General features: G+C 34.9%; 1 protein-coding gene across 1 annotated transcript in view; it reads left to right on the top strand.

The window, feature by feature from the left end:
- Window positions 1-9850: 9850 nt before the first annotated feature.
- Window positions 9851-12043, top strand: part of LOC105554606 (attractin-like protein 1) — a 244961-nt gene continuing 242768 nt past the window's right edge. The window contains exons 1-2 of the mRNA XM_012001147.1: window positions 9851-9861; window positions 9990-10122. Of these exons, the coding sequence (XP_011856537.1) occupies window positions 9851-9861; window positions 9990-10122 (144 nt within the window). The remainder of the gene's footprint in view (window positions 9862-9989; window positions 10123-12043) is intronic.

Below are 12043 nucleotides of genomic sequence, written 5' to 3'. Positions count from 1 at the left end.
GACTTGTCTTGATCAAAGTTCATATCAGGGTATTCAAGGGCCCTAGATGACCATCTGTCAGGTAAGTCACAGCACTTCTGAGCCTGCTTTAATAGGAACATTGGACTAAGTAAGCTCCAGTATTGCTTCCAAATCTGAGAATGAGTTATTCCAATGAGTCTGTGACTTTCTTACATTTTGATTTTTGTGGTTTAACACATTGTTCCAAGTACATAAAAAAGCTGATTTATATCAGTCATGAGTAATCTGTGCTACATCAAACTGCCCTTCACATTAAAAAAATTCAAACAATTGAAATTCATTTTTTTAAAAAAAATGCCTGTCATGTCTCCTTTCACAAAATATTGAAAACAAGTCAGATTGCCTATTCATTTATCACACCAGTTAGTCAATGGTCATTATAGGTATCTTCCAATGGAGACTTAAAAAATTATGTTTAGCAGATGTCTTCACAAAGGAGCATTTTACTGAAGAACCATTTCTTAGCATTTTGCAATATTGAACTAAAAATGACTCCATTAGCTAATAGCAAAATAATCCCATTTCCTCAAAGAAAAAAATATGTATTGATTAAATGGAAAATGCCAGTGTTTGGGTCATTTACGTAGCCAGGAAGATTTAAGAACCTCTTGAAGAACTTCAAAATTATAGTCATAAACTACTGAAATGTTCAACACGAACTCCTTATACACTAAATGTAAAAGCTAACTGGATTATGTTGCATTTAGAATTTTTTAACCTAGAAACTAGCATGTTGTAGTTCAGAATTGAATCATTAGCTTTGCATTAATTCCCAGAATCAGGGAGAAAAGAAATCTTTCTTTAGTAAATTACTTCTTCGGGTGGGGAGAACTACTGAGAGATTGATCTGAGCTTTATTGTAGCAAGAGCCTCAAGTCATAAATTACTGGCACACAGCAGAAGTCAGTGTGTCATTTCTATTGTGGTCAGATGCTTTTATATTTCCACTTGTCAAGGTTGACTTGATCATATTGTGCACTTCCTGGATGTCAAAGACATAGCATTCATTTGTCCTTCTCTTTGAGAGCAGGACAGGTATTTCTTTCACAACTTAAACTTCTAAGTTTGAGAAGAAATATACTCCATAGTATGACTGTGGGAGTATTCTATGTGTGAAAATTTTTTTCAAGTGCAGATTTCAAAATTTGAAATTAACCAGGTTCTCATTTTTGCTCTTTGAGGAGTAATATGTATTAAAATCCATTCTGAGGATCTAGCTTTTAAATGACCTTTTCAGTACTCATCCTTTTGCTCATTTTGATTTGCTCAGATAAATTACAACCACCTGGCCTTTTGTATTAAAAAAGGTTACATACAAAACTGACCTTTCGATACTTATTGAGAGAGCTAGGTTCATTGTATTTGAGATTAACTGCTGTTGCTGTTTTCTGAATGATGTGTTAAATAACTTTACTTGAGGATGGTAAAACCTATTTTTTGTGCCATTTTGTTCCAGGCTAATTCTAACACCATAGGAATGGACTGTCTGAGAAATACAAAGAAAATTATGTTTTAGAAAACAATGAATCGAATTTATTTAGCTCCTGTGTGCCTAATGATTTACAGATGTGATTTCAGTGTATCTTAATCTTGATAAATCCAATATTATCCTTTGGCCAGTCTGCCTTTCACCATCTTGCTTATTAAGATTCCGGCTTCTTTCTGTCTGTTTCTTGAATATTTTAAGCTCAGGCTTGCCTCAAAATGTGGTGCTTGCTTTTCCCTCTGCCTGAAATGTTCTTTTTTTGAATTGGAGTCTCGCTCTGTCACCTGGGCTGGAGTGCAGTGGCGCAATCTCAGCTCATTGCAATCTCTACATCCCGCGTTAAAGCGATTCTCCTGTCTCAGCCTCCCAAGTAGCTGGGACTACAGGTGTGTGCCACTACACCCAGCTAATTTTTGTATTTTTAGTAGAGATGGGATTTCACCATGTTGGTTGGCCAGGATGGTCTCGATCTCTTGACATCATGATCCGCCTGCCTCGGCCTCCCAAAGTGCTGGGATTACAGGTGTGAGCCCCCGGACCCTGCCTGAAAAGTTCTTTTCTAGCTTCCTTTGTTCCATTCACCTAACATTCCAATTGCCACCCTACATTTTCTGACTTCAGTGTAATTAGGTTGGACTGTGTGACTATTTCTGATAATGAAGTGTGTCACTTGTGGGCTGAAGCACTGAAAAGTCCATACACAATTCACTAGTCCCTTTTCTGCCATGATTCTTCGGGAAGTCTTGGGTTGAGATGGAAAGTGACAAGATTGAAGCAATCTATATTGCTGAATTACCAGATGGGAAGTTACCTAGACCAGAGGATTTTGTGTGAGCAAAAAATAAACTTTTCTGTGTTCAACTACTGAGCTTTTGGGGATGTGTGCCTATTCTGATTAACTGTTTAGGGTTTCAGGGCAAATATCATTTCCCTTTTGTAACCACTCCATCTAAAGCACTTTCCTTCTGCACGGTACCTTTCCCCTGACCATTTTGTTTCCCACAGCAATTTTTTCTGTAATACTTTTATTTATTTGTTTATGTAAGTCAATGTCAAACAAACAAGACTTCCATGTGCTGTTAATTATGATTCTTAAGTGCCCAGAGTATTCTTTAAAGTTGTCAATAAGCATTCATTTTTCAACATTTCGTTTTAATGTAAACAAGTACAAAAAGCAAGGTAAAATATTACCTTGCAAAGGCCCATTGAATTTCCTGTTGGTCACCAGAAAGCATAGCCTGTATCAAGCCATAGCACAGTTTATAAGACTCTCCTACATAAATCCATTTTGCATTACTTCTTTTATCCTGAAATGAGATCATCTTTGGCAAAGTCTTTATTAGTGATGCTATCTGTGTCAACACAGAAAATATTTAGAGTCCATATTTTAATTTTAAAATTTCCCAGAGTCACCTTCAAAACTTCTGCAATATTTTTGCATATATGGAGGTCTTCATCCACTAACGAATAGCTTTGTTGCTTTTAACTCCAGGCTACATAAATACTTCCTGCAATATCAGACTATACTATCTGCCAGTTTGCCAACTTCCACTTTCCTGGCACATGGTTCAGAAGAGTCCCTGGTATTTTTTTTGCTGGCACGGAGAAGCTTGCTGAATAGAATCAAAAGGGTTACCCTATACATCAGTTCCTAGGAAAACGGCATGCAGTTAGAGCTCAGTAAAAATTCATTCAATTAATTATTACAAGCAAACTTATTCACCATGGAAATCTTGATATGAGCAAACTCTATCAAATTTTTCTACAAATAGGCTTTTATTTATTTTTTTGTTTTTAAAAAGGAAAAAAATTTTTTTCCTAGAATTTTAGTCTAAACTATTCAAGATCATCCTTTGGATTTTGAAGTAAAGAACGTCATAATTTGCTTCCAGTCCTTAATGAAGTTTCTTGACAAGGCATTAAGACTTTACTGAAAATTATTTTCTTATTGCTAAAGCATGAAGAGATGTGCCACATGACATACAGAGCTTCATTTCTCATTAGGGAACAAAATGAGATATGTGATCAAGTATAAGATAAAAACAAGTATACACAGGTATATCATCTGCATAATCAAAGTTTTGCATGCAATATTAACTCTTCAGTATTATGAAGATTTAAGTGATTTTCTTTTGGAAAAGTGTTCACAAGTTGGAATTCTTTGTTAATGAGAAGTCAGCAAGCACACCGTTGAGAAAAACCAGGGATTGTCTATGCTGGATCATGTCAGTGTTTCACTTAGACTAAAAAGAAATGACGAAATTCTAATCCTTTCCTAATTTATTTCAAAATACTCAGTGTTAGCAAACATTAGAAATTTCTGGAATGGATGTGATAATCAGATAGGTATATTATTTTACTTTTCTTTGTTTGCTCCACACTGCAAATTAGCATGATCATACCCCTGACCAAAAAATGATTTTACCAAGGTCTATCCAAAGATATAAAGCTTAACCGATTTGCTTAACAACTTTGTGATATGCTTCAAGACACAGCTTTTGTGTTGAGAAAAATTCAAATTTTGGTAAAATTCTATCCCCCACCCCCACCCCCTTTTTTTTCTTTTCTTTTTTTTTTTTTTTTTTTTGAGATGGAGTCTTGCTCTGTTGTCCCAGGCTGGAGTGCAGTGGCGATCTTGGCTCACTGCAACCTCTGCCTCCCAGATTCAAGCCATTCTCCTACCTCAACCTCCTGAGTAGCTGGGATTACAGGTGTGTACCACCAGGCCAGGATACGTTTTTTGTATTTTTTAGTAGAGACAGAGTTTTGCCATGTTGGCTAGGCTAGGCTGGTCTTGAATGCCTGACCTCAGGTGGTCTGCCTGCCTTGGCCTCCCAAAGTGCTGGGATTATAGGCATGAGCCACTGTGTCTGGCTTTTAAATTAAACTTATTTTCATGAAGACTTATCAATGGACAGATGTCAGGCACCCCTTCCATTTTCTTGACTTCAAAACTTAATTACAAAGAATTGCCCCTGTGAGAAGTACTGTTTTGTCTCCCATGATGTGTAAGTAGGAATGGATAACATAGATATGTAAAGATAAGGAAGATTTGCTAATGAAGATTGTTCATTTTCTTTGACATTTCCTAAATTAACCTAAACAATGACAGTCCATGCTTAAAAGGACCATACTTATAAAAGTAAGGTATATTTTATTTAATTCCTGCCAGTAGGAACCTTTTAAAAATACCTTATTACAAGGAAATGATGTTGATGCTATCAGGTCATATAGTTTGTAGCCCCCTGCTCTTGATGTTGATGCTATCAGGTCATATAGTTTGTAGCACCCTGCTCTTGTTAATATTGACAATTTCCAGAGTTCCAGGAGACTAATTTTACATTGAAGTTATGATCTACAATCAGTATGTAAGGCTGATATCTTTAAGAAACAAGATCATTCAGTATAGAGTATGGGTGGCATTGCATATACACCAAAGTTTACAGAAAAAACAAAGTTTGGGAACCACTGAGCTACATGAAGACAACAAATAAATGAAATGTTTCCAATTAAATGTCTGAGCTTTGAACTAATTCTGCCTTGAAGATAATTTTCAAATTCTTATCTAGCAAATAGGAATGTGTCAGTAAATCTAAAGGAGTTTTGCTGGCTTTTAGAATTTACTCCCTTTTGTTTTATTTTTAAGCATTAATATGAGTTGATTGATTTATTTCTTGAAAGAATTTAAGGAAGTAGAGTTACATTTTGGTTCAGGATGAGGGGCTGTTAACTTCTGAAGACAGCAGTAAGTTAATGATTTAATCCACTGAAATTGCAGGGAAAAAGTTAAAAGTATCATCTATTAGTGACAGGTTCATAACTTTTCTAGTCCTCATCTATTTGCCCTTTAGAGGTCCGTGATCTGCAGGTTGAAGAATTTCCTGCCTAGAGGATCTGTGAGGTTCCTACCAGGTCTAAAAATCTGTGGAGACTGTGTCTTGGTCATATGAATTATATAATCAGTGTTATCCAGATGCCAACAGGACCCTCATTTGTTGACATCATTTAATCCCTTATTTTGGACTTTTTGTTTTAATTTTACTTTGAGTGATAATATATTTACTTTCAATAGTAATTTACTTAATGTATATGCATAGTCATGCTTATACTTTCTACATACATTGACATGCACATGTACTATATATGCATGGGTATATACATATATATAAGATTATTGTATTAGTCTATTTTCACACTACTAATAAAGACATACTTGAGATTGGGAAGAAAAAGAGGTTTAATTGGACTTACAGTTCCACATGGCTGGGGAGGCCTCAGAATCATGGTGGGGGGCCAAAGGCACTTCTTACATGGTGGCGGTAAGAGAAAATGAGGAAGAAGCAGAAGCAGAAAGCCCTGATAAACCCATCCGTTTCATGAGACTTATTCACTGTCGTGAGAATAACATGGGAAAGACCAGCCTCCACGATTCAGTTACCTCCCACTGGGTCCCTCCCGCAACATGGGAGATTTCTGGGAGATACAATTCAAGTTGAAATTTGGGTGGCGACACAGTCAACCCATATCACTTATATATGCTATTAACATTTTAGAAGCCAATTGCAGGCAGAGTTAGTTACTGCTTTGTTTTTTATGTGTGTGTAGTTTTAAGGATTATTATCCTAAAGTCATTCAAAGAGTTGTATGCCTTGCGGTATTTGGAAAGGTAGCGAGTATGAAGTTTGGGGAATGATACCATATTTGAAGTAATAGTATTAAGTTGAAGAATTATCTGCATTCATGTTTGATAGAATCAATGACTCTACCCGACTCTACCTGGTAGTCAAATTTAAGCATAGGTATTCTTTTCTTTTTTTCTTTTTCTTTTTTTTTTTTTTTGAGATGGAGTTTCGCTCTTGTTGCCCAGGCTGGAGTGCAATGATGCAATCTCGGCTCACTGCAACCTCCACCTCCCGGGTTCAAGTGATTCTCATGCCTCAGCCTCCTGAGTAGCTGGGATTACAGGCATGTGCCACCATGCCTGGCTAATTTTATTTTATTTTTTTTAAGCAGAGACAGGATTTCACTATGTTGGTCAGGCTGGTCTTGAACTCCTGACCTCAGGTGATCCACCTGCCTCGGCCTCCCAAAGTTCTTACAGGCGTGAGCCGCTGCACCCAGCCTGATTTTCATATCATTTTTAATTCCATGGTTTGTTTTATATGAGATTTTGAATAGCAAAACAGTTACTATGTACAACTAATAAGATACTAACATCTCTTTAATTTTTAAATTTTCTTCACAACAATGTTTATGGCAGTATGATTATAATCTATTGTATTATGATCAATTTGTTCTCTTGGCTTTATTGTTCTGCTGAATAATTGGCAATAGCAGATTAGTTATAAAACAGACACATCTGCTATATGGCTTCTTATGGGTATACAAAATGTTAAACTTCGTTTTATATAAAACATAATCCTAGAAAATAGATGAATTTTCAAAATTTCTTAAGAAAATACTCTATATTTTTTCCTAATTTTCAGGTTGAGTTTTTATCACTCTTAGTCACAAATGGTGGAAGGCAGTTCCAAATCTAAATTCATTTTACCACAATAATGACATTTTCCAACTGTCTCATAAATTTGCAACATTTGTTAAAAGGGAGACTAGTAGAGCAAAATGTGTCACTATTGCTGAAGAAAATGGGCCTGTGGTAATTAGTGTGCCATCTTCGGAGACAAAAATAGTGCTTGAAATTTAACATTATAATTGTACCAATTAGCAGTTATTGAGTGCTCACAATGTGCCAGCCTGTGTGCAGAACAGCCCAAGTGTGTGATCTCTTTAGTCTCAACCTTATGACTTAAAGATATTATTGCTATTCCCATTTTATAGAGAGAAAGAATGAGTGAAAGGCCTCAGTAATGAGATTATGATCCAATTGCTAGTAAGTGCAACAGCTGGGCTTTAAAACAGGTCCTCTAAGGTATAGGCATAGTGTAGGTACTATTATTATTTATAGATGAGAAAAATTGAGGCTTAGAGAGGTCCAAATAATTTGGTTAAGCTCAAACAGCTAAAAAGTGGAGACACTGGTATTTAAAAGTAGGACAATTGTTAAGAATAGGGGAGGAGGGCAGAAATCATTTGCAAAGATCATCACAATTTACTCCATTTGATTATTTTAGGGCTATCACACTAAAGCAAGAGTATTACGGGGAAAATGATTTTCTCTTCCTAAGTTTCACAGTAAGAACATTTGCATTAGTCTCCCAGAGGCAGAAACTCAGCTGTTTCAGCAGGGGCTCTCTCACCAGTCTTCCACTAGGTCACCCAGAATAAATTTATTTGTCTAATTCTTTATTTGTAACTTTACTAATACTCTATATTGTGACCTAATTATTTCCATTTTGCCAGACTTGCTTTACAAGCTGTAGTAGTAAAGTCCTGGGCAGGAAGAATATTTTTCTTGTTCTTTATATAAAGTAATTTAGTAGACATTCAGTTCCTAAAAAGTGATGGAAACACAAAGCTCAGAAAACAAACTAGAATTTTTAAATATACTTTTGCATTCTACAAATTTAAAAATTGAACAAAAGTATCAGTCACTGATTTTTTTTATGAGTTTTGGGACGCACAGTAATAGATTATAGTCCATGGCACTCTATTTTTTGTCAACGATTGTGAGTTTGGAATATTTGCTGATTTATATTACAATGTGCGATATTGAGTATTCATTAATTCTATTTTGTAGACTTTTTACTTTTAGATATAAGGAAAAGGCAAGATGAGGAAAAAGAAGCTGTTCATTTTTTCTAGCAATCACTTGTCATATGAGATGCCATTTGTATGCTGAGGAGAGCTAATACAAATGGAGAAAATTGATAATACAAATCTTAGAAAATTGTGTTCAAACACAAAGTGGAATTTACAATTTTCTCAAGACTATTTGTACATGATCATAGGAAGGGTAGATTGTATATTCGTGTGTGTGTTGTCTGGGCATGTTGGTGTATGTGTTGTTACCAAAGACAAAGAACCTGGTGTCTTCCGCATTTACTATCCCTCAGCATCTGAAATAACATTATGTTTGCATTTTGCATAGAAATACTATTCAGATCAATTACCCATTCCTATTGAGAGAGGCAGAAACAGATTCTATTTGCCAGGAACTGTATTTTTAATAATATAATTTTGAAGTTATATTAAAGTGAATAATTTGAAAATTTAGATCACATTCACTTTGTACTTTGAATATGTATTTTTAAAATGAATTTATTCAAAAAAATGTAATCTACAAACTTAAATTGTTACTCATTAACAGTTGCATTATTTCTATCCCATATTGTCATGTGACTGTTCTCTTTTAATAATAAAAACCAGCTATTAAAACAAAAATTTTAAATAATAAAGTGTGATGGCAGTTTATTATCTAAACTTCTGCTTAAATAAATAAACTTGTGTTTAAATAATTTGGCCCGTGTTCCTTTATCATCTACAAGGGAGTTTTATGAATGTTCACTCACAGGACTACATCCATTTACATTCAAAGATGAGTAGTTAACATTTTAAGTTAATAACAGAGAATCTTTAAAAATATCTGTGAATAATGAAGCCATTCGTTGTGTTCAAGAATTTTGCCTTTCTTCAATAATATAATTTTCTTCCCATTTTAAAGAGTATTTAATTGCATCACACATCCTATTTTAATATTTAATAATAATTTTATTAGCTGTATAGAATGAAAAGGGCAAAAATTGCAATATCTAGTGCTGGTCATCAATTTTTTTTTTATCATGACTTAATGAATATTATAATTACAAAGAGAGGCAAAAAGATAAATTAGCTTAGTAGTTGGTTGTGACTTGCTAGTTTATTGGTTTAGCTTGGGCAAAGCCCAGAATAGTCACAAAGAGAAAGAAACAAGTATGTGGCGGTGCTCTAGAAGTTCTTGCACACAATTTCTCAACTTACTAATCATGCCTCATTCTGAATAATAAACAAAGGCTTTGACCAAGATTATAAACACTACCAATAATAATTCCTTCTGGTTCCATAGCAGTTGACAGGAGATTCTGATGACTTACAAAACTTAGCCTTGTCAGGTATATGTTCCTTTAATTTCTATTAATGCATTTTGGCAACTTTTCATTATCTTTTCTTAAATATTTTTACTGTTTTTTTCTTTTTTAGCTAAGACAAAAGTATGAGTTATTTTGAGTAGGAAAATTTGGCACAGCCATCATTGTAATAACGCTTTTTACTCAAGTAGCACCTCTCACCTGAGACTTTCAAAGTGGTTTTGAGTACATTGTATTAGACCTACAGGATGGAGGTCAAGGGAAAAGTTATTTGTAGGCACCATACATTAAAAGCCTCTGTGGACATATAACCGAGGCCATGGGGAGAAAGTAATTTTCATCTTTAGTACTCGAGATATGGATATGTGTGTAACATGATTCCTAACTTTTCAATGCCACTTGTTAAAAAAGGGAACCAGATATTGTTGAATTTCATGAGCATTTAAACCTATTTTAAGACAAATCATTTTTAACCCCCTCCAGCAACTGCTTCGAGAACGACAGCAGATGGCCAGCCGTCCCTTTGCTTCTGTTGATGTAGCTCTGGAAGTGGGAGCTGAACAAACAGAGTTTCTGCGAGGGCCATTAGAGGTAGGAACAGCGGTGCTGAAAGAGGACCACTGTGTTTGCATATTTATTATATTGCTTCTCTAATCTACATCTGCTTATGAAGCCAAACAGAGTCTGATTATCTAGAGTTGACAAGATTCAGCTACATATGTTATGCCATTTTCAAGGCACATAGTTTTAATAGTATGACATGAGCTGTAACCAAAGCCACTGGAGAATCTATTAGCCTAGGCAAGAGTGACAGACTGCTCACCTGGCAGCCGTTCTCTGACAGATAGGAGCTGAGGGAATTTAAGATATAGGTATGATCGGAGAAACAAAGCACCTATATTTAGTCTTTGGAGTACTCTGTGTCCCTAGTTAACAGTTCACATCTATCTTTATTAACAAAGTTTACTTAGAAAACGTGGGTGGAGATGAGTTGCATTTTAATTACATAGCTTCATTTTTGAATATTGAGAAGTGAATGTTTCTCACATATAAAATGAATATTTTTATTTGTGGTTAATTGCTGTATTATTACATTCCTTTATTGCAAAGGCAGAAATAGAGTATGATGAAACAGAAATCATATGCAACTAAATATGGTATTAGAATCCAAAAGTAATCCATGAAGTGGTTTCTGCAAATAATAACCCCTAAAGGTGCAAAATTCAAAGCATTATGATGCATACTAATTTAATTGTATGTTTATTACTTTTGTTTACATTTTATATGTGGTAAAATATATTTAAGTAGAAGGGTTAAGAAACTGTAGAATTGAAGCATTTTATTCTTTTTTAGATGCCTTTTTTTTTTTTAAGAGCTGGCCAATCCCTGCGTCACGCCATGACCAGAACGCAAAAAATGCCTTTATTTGACTAATTTTATGTTGCCATTTTCAGATTTTATTTTTTGTCAAGGGAAATAAGGAATGGAAAAATAGAATCCTTCAAAAACCTAGGTATACATATAATTGATTCTCTCTGTAGCATTTTTGGTTTTTCTGAAAAAATAAGAAAAAATCACAACTCATGGATGCTACTCAAAGGGTCAGTTTTTAGAGGAAATGAAATATTGGGTGCATGTTCCCCTATGATTTTTAAGACATTTTGATTTTTTACTACTCTAGATCACAGGTTGCCATGGAAGCTTAGAACATTAGGAAATGTATGTGTATATCTTCTTGGGGAAAAATTACAAAAGAGAATGATTAAATGAAAGGTACAGCAAGTGCTCTAATTTCATTTTGGTTCCTTGTTTCAGATAACTTTTGTAAAAAACCTTTCACACAGCGAAAACTTAGACTATTCTTGGACTATTATAAATTCTTTTTTTCCCCATCTGTTTAAAATATTCTCAAATACTGCTAAAAATCGAGTAACAAGAGAAAAAAATGTCTGTAATGCACAGACTAAAGAAGAAAAGAAATAATCAAAGAACTAGAAAATTCACAAACTTAAGGAACAAATATGACACAGACTGTGTCACCATAGTCTGTCAGTTGCACATTAATAGTGTTCAATAATGTATTGTTAGGTGCCCATGTGTTCATAATCATTACATCTTCGTGTTCTATTTTTTCCAAATTTTGGTTCCTTCTTTATCATTGTGAATTTTTAACGTTAAATTTTATTTTGTAGAGTTAAAAAAAAGTCTAGCCCTACTTATTTTTAGTTCATATTCTCTGATATTCCTTATTTCATTCTTTCATTTCCAACTGCACTATATCCTTTTGTTTTACACCTGTACTTTCTGGAAAAAACTGTTAGCTTTTTTATTTTTTCATGTACTTTGTTTTCTTTGTTGTTGTTCTTTTGAGACAGAGTCTTGCTCTGTCGCCCAGGCTGGAGTGCAGTGGCCAGATCTCAGCTCACTGAAGCTCCGCCTCCCGGGTTCCCGCCATTCTCCTGCCTCAGCCTCCCGAGTAGCTGGGACTACAGGCGCCCGCCACCTCGCCCGG

Source organism: Mandrillus leucophaeus, unplaced genomic scaffold (genome assembly GCF_000951045.1).
Source record: "Mandrillus leucophaeus isolate KB7577 unplaced genomic scaffold, Mleu.le_1.0 Scaffold65, whole genome shotgun sequence".
In the NCBI taxonomy this organism is placed as follows: domain Eukaryota; kingdom Metazoa; phylum Chordata; class Mammalia; order Primates; family Cercopithecidae; genus Mandrillus; species Mandrillus leucophaeus.
Note: the sequence above shows the minus strand (reverse complement) of the source record. Positions and strands in the feature narration are given on the sequence as shown.